A 22,283-nucleotide genomic window follows, 5' to 3' on the forward strand; every position below is an offset into this window, starting at 1 on the left:
AACCTCCCACTTAAAGGCAAAGTGCCCTTAAATGAAGGAAAAGAAAAATCAGCATGTACATGATAATATACAAGGCCATATCAAGGCTGAAACTGGCCTCATCCAATGCCCATCAAGTGTCTGCAATGAGCAAACCGCTCCGGAGGCAAACTCTTTGTCAACAGATCAGCCGGGTTGTCATCCGTGTGAATCTTAACAAGCTGAATTTGCTTGTTCTCTATCACCTCTCTGATGAAGTGATACTTCACATCCACATGCTTCGTCTTTGCATGAAAGACAGGGTTCTTTGCCAGCTGGGTGGCACTCTGACTGTCACAATGCAACAATGGAATATCCCCTGTATAGCCCAAATCAACCACTAACCGAGATAGCCATAATGCCTCCTTGCAGGCCTCTATGGCTGCAATATACTCGGCCTCTGTAGTAGATAAGGCTGTGCACTTCTGCATCCTGGATATCCATGACACAGCACCTCCTGTGAATGTAAACACATAACCGGTAGTAGACTTCCGGTTATCTGGATGACCGGCATAATCCGAATCCGTGTAACCATGCACTAATGCATCCTGTTTGCCAAAGCATATGCACATATCCTGTGTGCCCTTCAGGTATCTCATGACACCTTTCACTGCTTCCCAATGCTTCTTGTCAGGGTTGGCCATGTATCTAGAAACCACTCCCACTGCAAATGCAATGTCCGGCCTAGTAGCAACCATGGCATACATGAGACTGCCTATACCCCATTTCACCTCTGTCACCATATCCTAGGAATATGCATTTATGAGACTTAGGATCAAGTTTGGTGCGCATTTCCCTGCGTATGTGCACGTACGCAACGCAACCAAACACTCTCAAGTGCTTGTATGACGGAGGCTTCCCTGTCCATACTTCCTCTGGCACTTTCCCACCAAGCCTCGTATTAGGTGACCTGTTTATAAGGTGAACAGCTGTCATAACAGCTTCAGCCCAAAAACCATGAGGTAACGCAGCATGTGACAACATAGAACGGACCTTCTCCTGAATGGTCCTGTTCATCCTCTCTGCTGTCCCGTTTTGTGGAGGATCATAAGGAGTAGAGAGCTCCCTCTTGATGCCTTTAGCATCACAAAAGTCCTGAAACTGTTTGGACATATACTCTCCCCCATTGTCGGAACGCAAAGCCTTCAGTGTTTTACCAGTTTGATTCTCAACATGAGCAACAAACTTCTGAAACATTGAGAATGTATCACTCTTCAAACGAAGAGGATAAACCCACACCTTGCGTGTGGCATCATCAATAAAAGACACAAAGTATTTTGCCCCTCCCAAGGAAAGCTGAGGCATCTCACATACATCTGTATGCACAAGCTCTAACTGAGCATCTTTCTGTCCAAGAGCTTTCTTGTGGGGGCACTATAGTTGCCTACCATATATACAATGCTCACAAAACTGAAAACTTGAAAACTTTAGAGAAGGCAAGTAACCCAAACGAGACAATTGCTCCATTCCCTTGACACTCATGTGTCCCAACCGGCTATGCCACATAGAAATTTCCGGCAGCTCGGTTGCATTTACATTAGCATGGTGACAAACACCTGCATGCATAAAATAAAGAGTGTCCACCTTAGAGCCTCTGGCAACAACTAGTGAGCCCTTACTAATTTTCCACTTTCCACGACCAAATGTGGTAACATAATCAGCATCATCAAGCTGTCCAGTAGAAAGCAGATTCTTCTTGATCTCAGGCACATGCCTGACATCATGGAGCATAAGCTGTGAGCCATCTGAAAACACAGGCCTCACATCACCTCTGCCAAGAATCTTGCATGCATGGTTATCACCCAAATAAACCACTCCTTCATTGCCAGCAGTATACCTGACAAACAAGTCTCTGCAACCTGTGACATGAAAGGAGGCACCTGAATCAATGATCCATGAGTGCATACCATGACCACCTGTAAGAAGTAAATGGGCATCAAGTGAAGAAGTAAATAGGACCTCATCCTCACTGCCACCTGCATGTGACACATTGATTTCTTCAATCTTGACTCCACTTTTGCCCTTTGGCTTTACATCTTTGGCTTCATCTTTCTCTTTGTCTTTGCCTTTTCCCTTTTCCTTTTGATCATTTTTCCATTTGTAGCATTGCTTTTTAATGTGTCCCTTCTTGCCACAATAATGGCATTCCAAATCCTTTTTGGAGCGAGACTTGCTCCTTCCCCTTTCTTGGCTTTTCCCCCTTTGCTGGGATCTCCCACGTGCATTCATTGCATTGGACTTTCCAACAGAGTTGTTTTTCCTGTTCATCTCTTCTTGAAGAAGAGCACACTCAACATCTGCATATGACAGCATAGCATGCGAATTGCTAGTGGCTGTCCTGAATGTGTCCCAACTCTCTGGCAAAGTGCATAACAGAAAAGTGGCTTTGAACTCATCGTCCATTGCCAACTTTTGATTAATGACCTGGCTGACAATACCATTAAACTCATTTAGATGGGCTGTCATAGACGCCCCTTCCTTCATCTGAAGACCTATGAGTTTCTTCAACCAATACACTTTGCTTGAGGCACTTTGTTGGGCATACAAGTCCTGCAATCTCTACACATCTCTTCACGAATGCTTAAAAGTAATGAGTCTGACACAGACAACATGATAGTAGATCTTGCCAGCTCATCCATATCTTCCCACTCTTCAGCAGTAAGAGAAGCGGGCATCACACCCCTTTCTTTGAAGCAATGAAGAGCTCTCACCTGTGGTTGCCATAGCAATATGCAACCTGTCAATGCCTGACTCCCTGCAAAATGTGCAAACACTGCACCAAAAGCACACAAAGTGCTCACAGTTGTTCTCCCAAGCTTTATCTCCCACTGCGGAAGCACAAATGCAACTTTTCTCCCACTTCATGTGATGAAATCACCAAAATCTGGTTGCTGCAGATTTAGGACAGCACCTTAAATGTGCTTTGTTGCCCTTCCAAAGTACTGTACAGCAGTACCAAGTGCTCACCAATGATGTACCAAACCTGTACCGGCAAGTACAGCAGCTGAAATTGAACCTTTTCCTCACTCAAATCAGTGTACAGCCATGCCAAAACTTACACAAAGCTGTGCCAAATCTGTACCAGCAGGTACAATAGCAATAAATGCTCTCTTGGCTGTCCAAATGAGTGAAAATCAGACTTTTACAGTCCCGTACACTGCATACAACAGTCCCGAACAGAAATTGGGCAAAAGCCCCTTGACTGCAAGCTGATTTCTGAGGATTCAAGGCATAAATGTCTTGCCTGCTGCTTTGACAAGCTTAACAAGCATACAAACTTGAAAAGCCCCTTGATTTAAGATCAATTTCTGATCATACATGGTACATTGACGCACATGAAGGCATCCAGAGTGTTCACGATGCTTCCCCCTGGCCACATATACATCCAAATAATGAAAGCCCCTTGATTTACAGGCACATTGAGTGCTTGTAAGGCATCAACACATTATCCACAACATCAACTGTGAGTGCCTGCATGCAAATCAATCCAATCGGCACAAAAGCCCCTTGATTTGCACTGCAATTTGCTGCAATTTTGCCCAAATGTGCGATTTTTCACATCATACAGCATGTATGAGTGCTTAATTGCACAATTACATCAAAAGCCCCAAATTTCGACATCCAATTTCCTACAAATTAATCCTGATTGTGACCAATGTCACTCGATTTTTGCCAATTTCGCTCAAAATTGAGCAATTCGGCACCTGTACCTGCTCAATTGATAATTGTACCTGCTCAATTGCAAGTCCCAAAAAAATTTGAAGCAAAATACCTTGTAATTTTCTGATTTTTTTGTTTTTGTTGCAAGAAAAGGGGGGTTTGCTGATGCTGCTGCAGAATTAGTGCAGATGAAGGACTCCTTTGCAGCAGCCCGTGCAAATCTCTACAGTTCTCTGATGAGACCCTTTTCTGTGCCAAAGTGTGCTGCAGAAACGAGGGAATACGAGGATCAATCTTCTTGAAGCCTTCAAACAAAAGGAGGTCTTCCTTCTCTGCGGAGAGTGGCTTCTGCGCTTGAAATGTTGGATGGGAGGAGGTGATCCGACACAAGAATTAATTGCGAGGAAAGCTTAACCATGGTGTTCACACGAGGCCGCTACTGCTGTTGAGCTGGGCGCTTATGACTCCTTGTCCGCCTGGCTGCTGTGACCCTGATGCAAGCTGCTCACGTTGAAGGGCCTAGCTGCGAGTGTTGATGCCTTGCACTATTTCTTCAGTGCTGTGCGCTGCTCAGCACTCTCTGCCACAGCTGTAGTATGACAGCAGCAAAGCAAGGGCTGAGTGCATGGAACAGCTCATTCAGCTATCAAGGAGAAGAGGGAAGAGGGAGGGATCACTAAGCTCTGATACCAGTTGTGTGGGAGAGAGAAGAAAGAGAGTTGTGGGGATAAGTCAACTCATGATATGAGTGTGTGACTCCCCTATCACACATGTATATTGCACTAGTACACATAGTGCACTTAGTACATTAAAAGTACTAAGTGTACTATGTACTATAACTTATGGGCTTGTACACACTATAAGGGTGGGCATTATGCCTTTACCCCAACAAGCGCAACATTTAATACAACATTTTAATGAATATTTTGTACATGAACTGGCCGACCAGCATCTCCAAGCATATATATAAGCAAAAAGTTTATCATTCATTCATCATCGAGCATAATCAATCATTTGAAGAAGTAGAATTCAATAGGAGCATGTAGAAGGAGCCAAAGGTCACCCCTAAGGGGTTGACCAAGGGCCTAGATCATGTCACCTTTTGGTACCATATAAATACAAGAAAACCGTGACACCAACTATCTCTCTCTTCTTCTCTCTCCTTTATCTTAATGTTTAATCAACATCTTGTTCTTAATTAAACTTAAGACTGTGGAGTAGTACAGTAAGGCTTCCGCACATTCAACATTGGTATCAGTGCATATGGAGAGGTCTACAACAGGCGAAGCTCGAGGAAAGCATTCTCTAGGGGTATGTACTCAGAATCAGTGCATCAATAAGCTTTTAGATCAGTTCTAAAGGCCTAGCAACAGGCATGATCAGTTCCAGTACGTGACCCCCACCGCTGTGTTAAGGGAAAGGGATAGCAAGCATGGGGACAACAGTGGAACAAATGCTCAGTTCTTCAACAAGACTTGGAAGTGGAGATCACAAGTGGAAGGTGTTCAAACATAAAAAGCCAAAGTTAAAGTAGAAGGTCAAAGTCAGTAGTCTAGGGAGGAAGGATGACAGTGTCCACCCCGTCATCAAGGTAAGCAGGAGAGGATGTCACATGCACGCCCGTGCCATGGCTAATCCTCAGCATGAATAGTGCAATCCTTTATTAAGATAGCAGTTAGGACAATGTTTAGAGCATCATCATCATCATCAGTATCATCATCATCATCATCATCATCATCACCATTAGCAGAATCCTCATCATGGAGGGTTTGGGTATCCAGTCGGCAGCCATATAGGCTCTCAGGTAGCAATGGCAACCAACAAAGTATCCTAGTAGCCAATCGGCCAACAACATTCAGTCAACCAACAATGTTGGGCATGCATTAAAGTCAAGCACAACATTTAATACAACATTTTAATGAACACTTTGTCCATGAACTAGCCGACAGCACTTAGCAGAACTAGCAGCATCTCCAAGTATATATATATATATATACATATATATATATATATGCATATATATATATGTATACATATATATATATATGTATACATATATATATGCATATATATATGCATATATATACATATATATATGCATATATATACATATATATATGTATATATATATGCATATATATATATATATGCATATATGTATACATATATATATATGCATATATATATATATATATGCATATATATATATATATATATGCATATATATATATATATGCATATATATATATATATATATATATATATATATGCATGCATATATATATATATATATGCATATACATATATATATATGCATGCATATATATATATATATATGCATGCATATATATATATACATATATATATATATATGTGCATATATATATATATATATATATATATATATATGCATGTGCATATATATATATATATATATATATATGCATATATATGCATATATATGTATATATATGCATATATATATATGTATATGCATATATATATATATGCATGCATATATATATATATGCATGCATATATATATATATGCATATACATATATATATATATATATATATATATATATATATGCATATATATATATATATGCATATGTATATATATATGGATATATATATATATATGCATATATATATATATATGGATATGTATATATATATGTATATGTATATATATATATATATGCATATATATATGCATGCATATATATATATATGCATATATATATATATATATATATATATATATATATATGCATGCATATATATATGCATATATGCATATATATATATATATATATATATGCATATATATATATGCATGCATATATATATGCATATATATATATATATACATATACATATATATATACATATACATATATATATATATATATATGCATATATATATGCATGCATATATATATATGCATATATATATATATATATATATATATATATATATATATGCATATATATATATGCATGCATATATATATGCATATATATATATATATACATATACATATATATATACATATACATATATATATATATATATGCATAAAGTCATCATTCATTCATCATTGAACATAATCAACCATTTGAAGAAGTAGAATTCAATAGAAGCATGTAGAAGGGGCCAGAGGTCACCCCTAAGGAGTTGACTACCCTTGGACTATGGGTAGTTCGTCCTCATGTGCCCTTGTTACCCACAAGTGAAGCAGCGACCCTCCTTAACGTACTGAAGAGTCTCTCCGCTTTCTTTGATTTCTTCGAACTGGGGTCACCCATAGTGTGTGATTGATTCTGAGCCTCTGCAAGAGTGTCAAGTTTTCCATGCTTATACTTCCGTTTACGTTGGGATCCTGCTTTGTATGTATGTTGCATGCGCAGAAGCCTTACTAATCCACAGTCCAAAGCTTGATTAAGAACAAGATGCTGATTAAACATGATTAGAGAGAAGAAGACAGAGAGGGTTGGTTTTAGGATTTTCATGTATTTTTATGGTACAAAAAGGTGAAATGAACGTCTGTACATATGCGACCGAGGCTAAAGGTAAGATTACTTCCATACAGACTATTGTTTCATATCAGAGTTCTTGCAAGGGTTGTAGCTTTAAAATGAAAGTTTTCAATCCTACGGACCTAATCCAGATGTATGGGTCAGTCTCATGGGAAAAACTGTACACATTCCTTTTGACCCTAGGTGTACTCAAAAGTTCATGAATGCCAAGCTTGCGCAAAAGTAGGGAGTGGAGATGAAACCAAGTGATCACCAATATCGTGTCGACATGCCGTCAGGCACACAGTTTTGGGATCGGCGGGTGTCTCAATTGCCTATAACTATACAAAGCTACTTGGAGTTTCATGATTACGAATCTGGATAGAGTAGATGTTATCATAGGTAAAGAATGGTTTCATAACCATGATATAAAGATAGATTGGAAGGGTCATAAGCTATCTTTCGTCATGGACAGTGTCCAATTTTGTCTACAGAGGGTGATTTTGATGTCTCATCTCTCAAAATTCAAGTACAAAGACCGGTCAAAGCTGCTAGCTGTTGTACAAAATTATCAACCATTACATACCATTTGATCAAACTAAGAGATATTCATCAGCTCTTGAGTTAAGCACTTGAAACAGTACCTCCACTATGTCTCGTTCATAGTAGTTCGGAGAATATTCGCTCCTTTCAAAAGTATCTAGCAGCCTTCCAACACCATTGAGACTACCAAGAGACACCGTGTAGCCCAGTACGGCATGGCCTGCTTCCTCAAGTCTAACAGCCGCACGCTGCACTCCACCTGTCTGTTCAAGTTCAATGAAACAGACAAAAACGTCAATCATACAGCAGTACAAGTGGATCGATATTCTATCTAGGGCTCCTTGCTATCACGCAAGAGAGAGACTGTACAGACGTTGCAGGAGTACAGCCGGCTGCCAAGAAGCCAGGCGCGCTTGGTGTGGGCACCCTCGCCTGCGACAGCAGGCGTGATGTCAGGCCTTGAGTTGCCATAGACAAAGACGTGCTGCACGGAGTTCTGCACGTTGCCGTTGGAAGACGCCGCTTCCCTCGCCTCCGCCGAGGCCGACACTGAGCCTGAGCCTGGAGAGCCACTGGAATCCTCGCTCACTGGCAACCCCATTCTTTGTCTCCTCTCAAGATCAGTGATCCTCTCAAGATCAAGATCAGTAAACCGTAGAAGTCCGCGTTGACCCCCCCGTTGCTGCCGCATTAAGTTTTTTTCTTCTATATCTGTATACGCATGTGTTGTATGATGTATCTATGCATGTGTATGTGCGTGTGAGTGTGTTTGTATCCGTATGTGTATTTGTGTGCACGTTGCATGTGCCTATGTGAGACTCTCTCACATAGACTCAAATCTGTGTGTTTCTCTTGTACATGCATTCTTTCAATGTCTTTGTCACTTGTACAGACACAACCTTCTCTCACACACATACACATGCATATATACTCTCTTTTTGCACTCGTCTTGCGTACACACTCTATCACACATATAGAAGGAACTCTCTCTCTTTCTCTCTCTCACACATACATACACATGCATATATACTCTCTTTTTGCACTCGTCTTGCGTACACACTCTATCACACATATAGAAGGAACTCTCTCTCTTTCTCTCTCTCACACATACATGCACGCATATACACCCTCCACACGTGTGTGATTGTGTGTATGTGATTTAATATATTTATTTATTTAATATACTTACTTATTATAAGTGGAGCTATGGAAAGCTCAACCTTCACTCCATACCGCATGCATGCAAGAGGGTAAAGAGCAAAGAGAGAGGAGAGAAGGAGAGAAGCTAGAGCATCACCATCCCTACAAGCACACACCATAATTAAGCATGCAAGCACAACAAGCAAGCATACACCCACAAGCTCATGAGTGTGTGTGTGTGTGTGTGTGTGTGTGAGAGAGAGAGAGAGAGAGAGAGAGAGAGGCAAAACACAAATGAGACTAATGTGATTGTCCCTTTTCATATTTCATCAAATGTGTCTTATCTACAAGAGCTCATAGTTTACAATGACCGACCGCCCATTTACAATTGGGAGCCCAAAGCTAGTCTTCCTAGCTCTATGTACAACTCTTTCCAATGACCTGCATTACATAAGCCATAAGCTCGGTCATCCCATGTCTCCTTTACATTAAATGCTTTGTGCGGTTACAAAAGATGGGAATAAGCGTAGCCACGTTTTAATCACTTCGTCAACATACATATATATATCTTCCTCGACATACGAATGGGTGTCCTAAGCACCGTGAGCCCGTGCATCGCCTGGTCAGAACCCTCCAGGATCCTCCTTAGGTGTCCTGGTACTTCACTCAGGGACCGCTTCGTCGGCCCTCGCCTATCGTATCGGAAGCACACCATTTTTCACCATACCTGGGCAGGTTTTTGTCGCATGAGCTGTCTCTCGAACACTCCCTGCCCAGCTGTTGCAAACTGAACTTCCCTTAGATAAACATATATGCCAAATGCTCTCTCCAGCATTCTGGCGTCGTAAGACCTTTAAGAAAACAGGGTTTCTATGCAAGTTTTCAGTTTTGATTTTGTTTGAAAACCAAGAATAATCTTAAATCCGTATCTCAATACTTCTAGATCCAAGTCTAAATTCCAAACATAATTCCTCAAATTCTGTTAACTTGATCCTCAGATCAAAATCAAAAGTCTTAGCTTAGTTTCAGATTCGGTGGGAGATTTGAGTACATTTTTCCTGAACTGGGCACATCATCCTTGATTGAAATTGACGAAGGAATTAGGTCTTGGTCAATAGTCTGAATCAGAGTTTGGGTCTGGAAAGGTTCTTCCTAAACTATCTTTCTCGAAAGGTACTATTTCAATTTCTCTTTTTCTAAATTTCGTTCGACGAATATTTGCTTACAGATTTCTAAAACATGAATTTCTTATGAGGAATAAAATAATCATATTTATCTCGATCTCCGACTTCGATAGTTTAATTGAATTTTCTCATTACCATCTTAGTGAATATAAAACGGTAGCATTTCTTCTCACAGATTATCTACTTATTCATTTTTCCAATTTTTACAGAAATTAAATAGAGGATTAAGAGAACCCTTATTTAAATATAGTCATTCTATATGCATCTATTTATGCATAAAATCTAATTGTGATGAAAGTCACACTTTTATCATCATAAAAATCATTTATGATGAAAATCACTCTTTCAATATAAAAGAATTTCTTTTATGCATAAAAATCATTTATGATAAAAATTACACTTTTAATATAAAAAATATCTTTTATGCATATGTTTATGCATAAAATCATTTATGATAAAAATCACTCTTTTAATATAAAAGAATTTCTTTTATGCATCCATTTATGCATAAAAATCATTTATGATGACAATCACACTTTTAATTTAAAAAAATAAATTTTATGCATATGTTTATGCATAAAAATCATTTATGATGAAAATCACACTTTTAATATTAAAAAAAATATCTTTTATGCATATGTTCATGCATAAAAATCATTTATGATGAAAATCACACTTTTAATATAAAAAAATATCTTTTATGCATACATTTATGATGAAAATCACACTTTTAATATAAAAAAATATCTTTTATGCATAAAAATCATTTATGATGAAAATCACACTTTTAATATCTAAAAAATATCTTTTATGCATAAAAATCATATATGATGAAAATCACACTCTTAATATTAAAAAAATATCTTTTATGCATATGTTTATGCATAAAAATCATTTATGATGAAAATCACACTTTTAATATAAAAAAATTATATCTTTTATGCATATGTTTATGCATATGTTTATCATTTATGATAAAAGTAACACTTTTATAATAAAAATATTCTTTTATGCATACTTTTATGCATAGAAATCAATAATGATAAAAGTAACACTAAAAAAATATTCTTTTATGTATACTTTTATGCATAGAAATCAATAATGATAAAAGTAACACTTTTATAATTAAAAAAATATTCTTTTATGCATAGAAATCAATAATGATAAAAGTAACACTTTTATAATAAAAAAATATTCTTTTATGCATACTTTTATGCATAAAAATCAATATGATGAAAGTAACTCTTTTGTAATAAAAAATATACTTTTATGTATTATTTTATGCATAAAAATCCATAATAAAGAAAGTAACACTTTCATAATAAAAGAAATTATCAATAAGTATCTTTCATAGAATTTAATTCTATTGAATATGTTTATGCATAAAAATCATTTATGATGAAAATCACACTTTTAATATAAAAAAATATCTTTTATGCATACATTTATGATGAAAATCACATTTTTAATATAAAAAAATATCTTTTATGCATAAAAATCATTTATGATGAAAATCACACTTTTAATATCTAAAAAATATCTTTTATGCATAAAAATCATTTATGATGAAAATCACACTCTTAATATTAAAAAAATATCTTTTATGCATATGTTTATGCATAAAAATCATTTATGATGAAAATCACACTTTTAATATAAAAAAATTATATCTTTTATGCATATGTTTATCATTTATGATAAAAGTAACACTTTTATAATAAAAATATTCTTTTATGCATACTTTTATGCATAGAAATCAATAATGATAAAAGTAACACTAAAAAAATATTTTTTTATGTATACTTTTATGCATAGAAATCAATAATGATAAAAGTAACACTTTTATAATTAAAAAAATATTCTTTTATGCATAGAAATCAATAATGATAAAAGTAACACTTTTATAATAAAAAAATATTCTTTTATGCATACTTTTATGCATAAAAATCAATATGATGAAAGTAACTCTTTTGTAATAAAAAATATACTTTTATGCATTATTTTATGCATAAAAATCCATAATGAAGAAAGTAACACTTTCATAATAAAAGAAATTATCAATAAGTATCTTTCATAGAATTTAATTCTATTGAAAATCATTCTTTTATAAAAATTAATTAATATGCATCTTTCTATACATGAATGAAAATGACACTTTTAGAATACTCTAACGATGGGGATTACTCTTTTTTATTAATAAAAGATAAAATTTATTTCACAAATTTTCAAAAAATTTTACCATAACCTCCTTTGTATAGCTAACCATTTTTCAATTTTTAACTCACTAAAATTAATTAGAAGTTCACCAAGAGTATTTAAATCATTCTAGTGTAAACATTTTCTACTTATTTGAGAGAACATTATGAAAAACTTGATTTTATCCAATAAGAATGGTTGGATTTACTAAAGAAGAGAGGGGAATGCCTTTTTTCAAAGAATGGTTGGATTTACTAAAGAAGAGAGGGGAATGCCTTTTTTCAATGAGGCATAACATCCATTCAATTTAGAGCAGATAAAAATCATAAAAAACCATAAAAGAAATAGAAAAGAGAAGAATCTCCAACTTACATTGATAATTTGAAAGCTTTCCTTTGGCTTGATGGTTTGAGGGTTCTACTCTTGTTTGAAACAAGAGTGGCCACCAGTCTTTTAGAAGAGGGAAGGTCAAAAACTAATGAATTATGAGTAAAATTCACACTTTTTGGCACTTGGGAGAGGCAGGGTAACAGTGCAAAACACTATTGAGTTTCAACAAAGGAAAAGGCTTCTATTTATAGGAAAAAGTGAGCTTCTAACCAAGCCAACTGATTCTAGAATTTTCCAGATCAGTTTGGTCAATTTTTGACCATTTTTGGGTCAGCTTTGCTCACTTTTTGGATCTAGTTAAAACAGGAGAGAGGAGAGAGGAGAGAGGAGAGAGGAGAGATAAAAATATCTCATTATTTCGGAGTTTAAAACTCATTCAAGCATGTGAAATAGGCGCCTCCTTCATGAGGGGAATTCCCCCATACTGAGGTGTCAAAAATGCATCATTACTTCTAAATATCTCTCTTTTTTAACTATTAACCTTATCCTTAGTCAACTCTTCATCTTATGTGAGTATTTACTCATTTTTGGGAGATTTTCCTTTTATTTCATTTATCTCCTCTCTACATTTGGATGAATCTTATTGGTCCATTAATTTAAAATTTCAAAAAAATCTTGACCCAAGATAATGCCTCTTGAACAGATTATACTTAATTTCTAATGCACCTTCTGAAAATATTTTTGAACTTCTGTTTCAGGGGAACTTATTTTAATAAGATGAGATATTTTTCTATCTAAAAATATTTAAAAACTGAATTACCACTCTCTAGAAGATTTTCTCTCTCTAGGCCAAAACTGGTAGAAACAAGATCTTTTATATTTCTGAAGAGGGATTTGATTACAGGGGAAGATGCTGGACATCTTGAGAGGCTGGGGAGGAATCTTACAAACCGGGTTTGAATTTGGTACGGGCATGGCAATTGTTGGAATGGGCGACCAAGTTTTGCGGGCATGGCAATTGTGTTGGAATGGGCGACCAAGTTTTGCGGAGGATGGAACGGGTGTGGCACTTCATTTAGGGAAATGGTATGGCAGTGGCGATTCGAGCAAAATTTGGTGCAGTCGTGGCACTTTCGGAATGGCCGTGGCACTTCATTTGTGTGTTGGTACGACTGTGGCAAGTTGAACAAAAGTTGGAATGGACATGGCAGTTTAAGTGAATGTTGGTGCGGTCATGGCCTATTCAGAAACGGCCATGGCAAATTTGAAGTGCTGAATGGTGCGGCCGTGGCATATTTGAAGTTTTAAATGGTGCAGCGACCGTGGCAAATGGGGGATGTGAATGGTATGGCTGTGGCATATTTGGTACCGTCGTTCTCTCTCTTTTTTTTTGACACCCTGAGTCAGGTTTTGTACCCTTGGGCTATGTTGCCAGTACCCCATTGCGGGTTTTGTACTAACTGCATGCCCAATTTGCCAAAGTGAGGAGTCGATTCCAATTAGGTGATGGCAAGGTGGGGACGTCCGATTCCAATTAGGTGATGGCAAGGTGGGGACGTCCGATTCCTAGAGGGATGCAAAGTGGATGATGACAAGGGAGTACCTTAAACTGAAGAGGTTGTAGTGGCATTGGAGTACTCCAAGTCAGCCTTAGAATAACGGATGGAGGAGTTACCGACGTTGAGGGTATATCATTGGTAAGGGCTGTCGGCAACAAAATGGGGACTAGAGTGTTATTGTGAAGCTTCTGCTTCCCTTTATCCTTGGCAATTGTTGTGGCGGAGGCCACCTTGGGTTTCTATTGAAAGGTCGGTGACTGCGGAGTGACACAAGGTGGGAGTTGGGGTTGTGGTGATTTGGGGATCCAGATGTTGCGATTGCCCTCATAGAAATGTTGGGCGTGTAGTAGAGGTTTGGGGATCCACCTGGAGGTTGTTTTTCGGCATGGCTGAGGGTGTGATTGAGGATAGGTGTGCCGTGAAGAGTGTTTGGGCTGGCATTTGTCCTGCACCCTATAGGCTCATGGTTGGCAAGTTAGTTGCCTATGAGGGGGATGAGGAGCTCCGGGTGTCGGTGTATGAGGGTGAGAGGTGGATCGTTAGGGGATCCACAAGGTAGATGTGCCCTTATAATAGCCTTGTGCGGTGAGGATCTTCTTAGACACCCAATGGGGAGAAGGCATGCCCTGTGTGCATGTGGTAGTTTGGTTAGAAGTATTAGTATGGTTAGTTTTCAGTGGTGGGTCAACAGCTTGTGTGATTGTTGAGATGTGAGAGTGGGCTGCTGCTACTGTGGTGATGAGGAGGGTGTGAGAAACAGGTGGCCTCTTTTTGAGTGGGATGGATTTGTGGGAATTTGAGGATGGTTGGATGGTTGGATGGTGGAGGGGTGACTTCTTGGCACGGGGGAGCAACGGGTCCGGGCTCTTCATCCATCATGAGGACAGTAACTTAGCCAGAGGAGGCCAGTTGTAAGGTCGTCTCGTCCTTGCATCTCAATCAATGTTGCATCCATTGTGTCCCATCCAGCCGATAACCTTCGATGGCCTCCAGGTCACAGCAATCCTAAACGAGGGAGAAGGAGTGAGAATTGTTACAAAACAATGTTGGGAAAAAATAAGAAGCACCCGCTATGGACAATACCACAGTGTTAGTCAAACTCACTGATGGAGCCATAGCTAGACCCATTGGTCTACTGAAGGATTTGAAAATAAAGATCCTTGGAACTACTTACCGCCACACCTTTATGAACTTTGGACGTCAGCCTGTTTCTTATAACTACATCCTTGGGCGACCATTCATGAGAGAATCTAAAATGATCCACGATTGGGATACCGACCACATTTACATTCGAAGAAAAGATTAAACAACAATAAAGATCAACTTGCACACGTGGAAGGTACACCCAATGAGTGGCAGACCCTTCGTTAGAGGGCTCAGTAACCATAACTAGATCCACTGCAGCCTATATGTCTCAAACGTGCCACAAGACATTGGATGATGAAAAGGATAGTGAGGAATGTGCACTTTTTTGGAGCCAAAAGACTCTAAGAATTGGATGCATATCCTTGCCACCCTAGACATTCTTCCTAGACACACCGGCATGAGGTTTGCTATGGTAGATGGATAGGAGACAACATCTCTATACATGCATAGCTCAGCATGCCTGCCTAATGTTGCCACCACCTAGGAACTTGAACATGCCATTAAAGCGGAACCATCAAGGGAAACACACTCCCACAGGACTTGCAAGCGCGATGGATTCCCTGGGCTAGAACGATATGTCTTCCTAGATGATTCAGACACCCACCACTAGCTAAAGTATGTTGGAGCAGTTGAAGCATATGACCACTTCAATGAAATATGGCAAAAGGAGTTCACTAATAGCTCCCTTTTGGTCCACACGACCACCCCAAAGCCAATGGAACCCATTGATCCCAAACCAGAACTGGAAAAGCTTTGCTGCTCTGCACGCAGAGCACACAATAAAAAGTTAGCGCTAGAGGAAAAAGAAGCCAAAAGGAGGCTAGTGTAAGAAGAAAGTGCTAGGGAAGAAGAGACCAAATAGGTTCCCAAACACTTCAAGACCTTTTAGCTAGCCGATAGATTTGTCCAATATGACTCGGCCCAAAGGTATCACAATGGACAACCAGGGACCTCATATGATGGTTCAGCCAAGGTAAAAGAAATTAACCTGGAAGGCCCGAGCGAATACCCGAGGCCAGTATACATTGGAAAAGACCTCTTAATAGAGGAAGATACCGAGCTCATTGCTCTGCTTACAGAATTCTAGGATTACTTTGCCTGGAAGTACATGGATATAAAAGGTGTACCAGTACACCATCCCGATCAAGGCCAGCCAAACAAAGGGTTTATCCTATGAACCCAAAATATTCCAAGATGATCCGAGAAGAGATTGACATACTCATTGATGCCAGATTTATCTATGAAATAGAGCATATGGAATGGGTATCACCCATTGGGATAGTGCCCAAAAAGAACGAGAAAATAAGAGTGTGCATAGACCTCAAAAAGGTCAATGCCGCCACCATAAGGGATCATTACCCCTTACCCTTCATTAAGAATGTGCTAGAATGAGTAGCAGGAAAGGAAGCACCAATGCCACCCCCTTCAGTTTGACTTATGGTACTAAAGCGATCATACCAATGAAGTTCTTGGTCCCCAGCTTACGCATCGTGGTACATGAGAAGCTCACAAGAAACGTTTGAAGCTGTCGCTTTTTCCATCAGCACAAAGACGCACAAAAATAAACTCAAGCTCAAAGGCTTATGACCCTTCCTAGTCACTGAGATAACCCCACAAGGTGCGCATCGAGACACTTGATGGGCGCATCGAGACACTTGATGGTGTCAAAATGGTAGGCTATTTCAATGGTAGCAAATTAAAACGCTACTATGGCCCACTCATCAAAGCCACCTTAAGAGCCATCTATGACAAGAAATAACAAAAAAAGGACCATGAAGATATGAAACAAGACGCCCAACAAGAGGCCAAAGCGAGGCAAGTCAAGCTTCGGCAAAAACAAATCATGGTCAACATGGCCCAAGTGGTTGACCTCAAAGAGGAAGAATGGAAGCTGAAGCCTGCTCGGTTATGGTTAGGAATGACCACCCTGACGAGCTTCACCCAAAAATTAGCTCTTGTAGACACATGAGCTAATTACAATTTGATGTCTCACAAAACACGGTGTTCCCTCGCCGGGGAAACTTCACTAAAAGATACCCCTGCCCCACAGTCACAACAGTGGCATCTTAGCATGTTCACTACTTAGGCATCGTCACACTATTGTTCCACAACAGAAATTATCCCTTAGAAGGGAAGTTCTATGTGATGTCTGTAGGAACGATGTGCGAGGAAATACTCCTTGTTGAAAGGGGCAATTCATCGCTTTCAAAGTATTGTCCAAGCTTATTTACTTGAATAGTGGGGGTGCCAGTGATCTCATGGGGTATAACAAGTTCATCTTTCTCGGACTCATTAGAGCTATCTAGCTCCATGAATTCTTGCATGCCTGCCCTGAGACATCCCTCCATCCAGTCTTTCAGATCTTTCCATAAGCTTGGGCTATCTTGAAGCAAGGTGCCAATAGGGATTTGGATATGAGAAGAATGGAAGGAAGAGAGACCAGCAAAGGCTCTAAGGGCGGAGGTTGTTCCGTGTGAGGAAGGTTGTTGTGTCTTAATCTTAAGCGCTCTTATATGTATATAGGATGTGGATAGGGATTTTTGTATCTGTTCTTTTAAGATTGTCATCCTCCAGATCTTTGAGATATTCGGCTACCCGGTTTCCCTCGTGGTGGGGGGTAGCTGCTGCAATGGGAGCTGCTACTTTTGTTGGCCTCTGTCGGGGTGATTGGTCTGGGAGCTCTCTAGAATATACTTGAGCCTCTTCAGCAGGTCTCATGTTGGAGACCGATGGACATGGCTCAAGGTAGGCAGTAGGAGGCTCGTCCTCTATTTATGCTTGGCAATCCCTGACCAATTCTTGGGCTGCCAAGAGTCTTTCTTTCTCCTCTATGGGGTTAGGATATTTAGTAAGCTTTTTCGGGAGCTAGTTAGCGTCAATTGGTTCTTGGGCTTGGGCGGCTGAGCATAGCAGATCTTCCTCTTCTAAGATGAAGAGGCTGATGCATGTTTTGTTATGCCATCTTCCGAACCACTTTTGATAACTACCCAGCTGTCTCCCTTGCCGATCTTTGTGGTTTTCTTTTTTGAGCGTCTAGTTGCTCATCCTTGTTTAGAGACATTCTTTAAGAATAAGACCTTTTCTTGTCCTTGGTCTCGTGAGGTTGATGCCTCTGTTAGCATGAGCTGTGGCTCTTTGTCTATTTTGTTAATCGGGTTACGGCATTGAGAGGGACCGTGCGGATAAAGCCATCTCTTACGCTCAGCAGTTTAACGCTGCTGCTGGGATTAGCTTCACGAGCCTTTCTCATTTTTCCAGGTCTCAGTGGACAATCTTTATACATATGGTCAATTCTACACCCAACACATAAAGGGGTTAAGGCGAGTGCACCTACAAAGGCACTTTCCATCCCTACATATGGTCAATTCTACACCCAACACATAAAGGGGTTAAGGCGAGTGCACCTACAAAGGCACTTTCCATCCCTTTCTCGATAGGATACTCAGCCACTCGATGAGGTCTTGTGCAATGGTAGCATTGCATAGGTGGTCGTTTTGCCATTGTATTCATATCTTGGCCCCTTGGTATTGGGGCAGCTAAGTGCACTGGGTACATTTGGTCACCCTCCATTACATAGTGGCTTAGAATCTGAGAGGGTGGACTCATTGGCCCAAGGGTTTCGTAGTTAGGAACTTTTGGAATTTCCCCCTTGTCCTTTTCTTCGAAGATTTCCATCAAGGTTAGCTAACAAACTGGTGTGATTCGCAGGGGCAATGGGGGTTGAGGTGGGAGAACCGAGGGTGATAAGGGAGTTTCAGGTACCCTAAGAATTCCTCTTTGGGCCACTTCTTGGCCTGGTTGAGGTGCATTGTGGAGAGCAGGTGTTGGCAAAGCCAGCGGTTGCCTTTTGCAGGCAAGGCCTGAGTAGAGCACTAGTGGGCTTGAGCAACCCTCTACTGATAGCAATTTGTAACTTCGTGATTGCCCTATCTTTGGCAATATGTGCAATCAAGGGGGTGGGATGGGATTGCAAATGTGGACACTCTTTGCTGGTATGGTTAGCTCGACAGAGCGGGCACTGTACAAGCTCTCTCTTTGGATAAAGATGGGGTTGGCTGACTCGATCCACCAGCCTTGGCCACGGTTCTCCAATGTTGGGTCATCTGCTACAATAATGCAGCGACTAACTGCTCAACTTGCTATCTAGATGTGGACTCTTTGCTCTTTCCATCAGATTTAGTGTTGGTGGTCTTGAATGAGGCTTCTGATGTACCCGCATGGAGTTCTCAGGAGCGTGTTCCCTTGAAGTTGTCCTCAAAGTCCATAGCACTCCTACAACATTGCTTGAAGGAGGTATAAGCCAAGGCATACAATGAATTGTGTAAGGGTGCGTCATCCAGACCTTTGAGAATCTCCTTATTAATCTCTCATCAGTCTTGGATGGTTTCGCCATCCCTCTGTCTGACGTTGTGTAGCTGCTCCACCGGGCTCCATTTGGTACCTTGGCGAGAATATCCTACCATGAAGGCCTCTTTCAAGGCTTCAAAGGTGGCCTTGTCCTTAGCTTTCAAGGACCTAAACCATTGGCCAGCTTTACCATCTAGGGTCTCACCTTAACTTGATCTTCCATGTGGCCAAAGGCTTTGAAAATTTGGTTGAACATCTGTAAATGTGGAATGGGGTCTCTAGTCTCATCAAATTTAGTGATCAATTTTGGGATTTTTGTAGGTTTATTCTGCTCTAATCTAGGTCCTGGTGTGCTGTTGCATTGGAGCTGTGGGGGCGTGATGCTTGCAACCATCTCCCTCCCTATTTCCATGGCTAATCTTAACATTTCTGGGGTTAGCCCTGCCACCATGGCTGGAGCGGGTGTTGGTTGAGGAATGATTGGAGGAGGAGCGGGGCCAGGTTGATAATAAACCATTGGAGGTCCTTGTCTTATAGGTGGGTTAGATTGTGCCCCTTTGTAGTCCCATGTGGTACCTGGGGTATGCTCCTTGTGGTGGGTACTGTTGATATACAGGTGGACTGGGCTGATGTGATGGGGGCATGGGTAGACCCTTTCTCTGTGGTATGATGTTTTTGGTCCTTGGTAAGATGGACCTGGCCCTAGGATTTGTATGTGTCTTTGGGCCATGTATGAATCAACCACTCCCGAGACAGGTATGGCTCTCTAGATTGGTGGTTGGGTCTAGGTCTGATGGCTTTTGCTCTACCCAATTTCCGCTCTAGGATCTAGAGACGACGTGGGCTCACTTTCTTGTTGATGTTCCATACCTCTCGCCCTAGGTTGAAACTCTTTCGACTGTGTGTTTCCTATGATAAATTGTGGACCTTGAAGCAAGGCTTCTCTCTGAATGTGTGGGAGAGGTAGGATCTTGCTCTTGGATGGGTGGTTTGTCCATACACTGAGGTTCGGGTTCCCCTGTCTCGAGGTCAGGAGTTTCTTGTCCTATGTTGGGATGGCCTTTGCTCTCACTAGTGCTGTCAAAGAGGAGCACCGTTTGGCTCCACACAGTATTGACCGATGGGTGTGACCTTATAAGTGAGGGAGCTTTGGGAGAGTTTATGTCGTCAAAAAGAGGGTTGTTTGCACCAATTTACCCGAGCATAGGTGCATGGAAATGTGGAACTATTGTGTAGAACCCCCTGTAAACAATCTTTTTTTTTTGAATGGTATGGCCATACGCTTAGGGATGGTATGGGCGTATGCTTCTGAAGGGAATGGGTGTACGATTTTGAAGGGAACGGGCGTACGCTTCTGAAGGGAACGAGCGTACGCTTCCTGAAAGACATAGGCGTGGCTTCAAGAAGAAACGGACATGTGCTTTGAGATGGAGAATGTATGGGCGCATGGCAGGTGACTGGTACGAGCGTGGCAAGTTTGCCACAGCCGGACGCTCTAGACAAGACAACTGGTACGGACGTGGCACAAGTGGAACAACCATACACTTTCTAGAGCTGGGGCAAAAGAGAATGACACGAACGTGGCAAAACTGACACGGACGTGGCAAATGAGATGAAGGCTTGGAACGAGCGTACCCTTCGGGAAGGAACGACTGTGGCACAGAAGGAATGGTCGTGGCAAAATGGAACGGCCATGGCACTCAGATTTCAGGGATTTTTTAGATTTTTCAGGGAATTTAAGGCTATAGGTCTGACAACCGCCCACTATATTTCCTGACAGTGTAGTTGTACCTACTTGGTTGAAGTCAATTGAATGCACTTTATACCCAGTTAATGTAATTATTCTGTTTTTAATGCTAACTGCCACATTTAAGGCTAGAGATCTTCCCAGATTTGGCCAGAGAGAATGGAATGGGTGTGGCACTTGTGCCACACCCGTGGCCTGTGAAAGGAACGGCCGTTTGCTTCCTAGAAAAGCCTGTAGAATGTGATTTCTGCCTTGTTTTCCTCTCAGTTTCTTGCGATTTTAGGTATTTTCCATTAATTTTTTGGGTTTTTTATTTAATAGAGAGCTAGAGCTAGTCTCAAGCTATCTATTGATGCCTATAATGCTTAAAGAAACCTAACTAATTGACATTAATTTGCTAATTAATTTATGGTGCAAACTTGATGAAAGAAGAACAAAAAATCATAGATTTGCATGAATGTCAAGGGCAATGTTTGAACACTTACTTGCTTCTCCCACACTCGGTGAAGATCCCAATACTCCAATGCTTTGATTGACTTCCATTGCTCCATGGAATCGCCACCATCAACAAACAAAAACAATCTTAAACTCAAGCAACAACCGCTGGATCTACACTCCAACCGGGCCAAATAAGGACTCTAGCAAATGAACTAAGTGGAGGACCCTAAGCTAAATGCAATCCCTGGCAGCGGCGCCAAAGATGTTAATCCTAACATACTATCTTACACGCAAGAGAGAGAGAGAGAGAGAGAGAGAGAGAGAGAGAGAGAGAGAGAGAGAGAGAGAGAGAGAGAAGAAGAAGAAGAAGAAGAAGAAGAAGAAGAGAAACAACATGCAAGGGTTGAGTTCGGAGAGGTGCACTTAGTTAACCCTAATGAGGGTTAACTCC

The 22,283-nt window shown here is 40.2% G+C and overlaps 1 protein-coding gene across 2 annotated transcripts in view; it reads right to left on the reverse strand.

Annotated features, from left to right (window-relative positions):
• LOC147630670 (uncharacterized) overlaps nucleotides 1–8,462 on the reverse strand; it is a 51,113-nt gene extending 42,651 nt beyond the window's left edge. The window contains exons 1-2 of one of the 2 annotated variants that reach the window (XM_086810604.1): nucleotides 8,119–8,462; nucleotides 7,847–8,008 (exon numbers count right to left, since the gene is read on the reverse strand). In XM_086810604.1, the coding sequence (XP_086666730.1) occupies nucleotides 7,847–8,008; nucleotides 8,119–8,436 (480 nt within the window). In that variant the 5' untranslated portion in view covers nucleotides 8,437–8,462. The remainder of the gene's footprint in view (nucleotides 1–7,846; nucleotides 8,009–8,118) is intronic. The other variant, XM_086810603.1, reaches the window with a different exon arrangement.
• Between the last annotated feature and the right edge of the window lie 13,821 nt (nucleotides 8,463–22,283).

Source organism: Cibotium barometz, chromosome 16 (genome assembly GCF_041138505.1).
Source record: "Cibotium barometz isolate CiBa-2024 chromosome 16, ASM4113850v1, whole genome shotgun sequence".
NCBI classification, from domain to species: domain Eukaryota; kingdom Viridiplantae; phylum Streptophyta; class Polypodiopsida; order Cyatheales; family Cibotiaceae; genus Cibotium; species Cibotium barometz.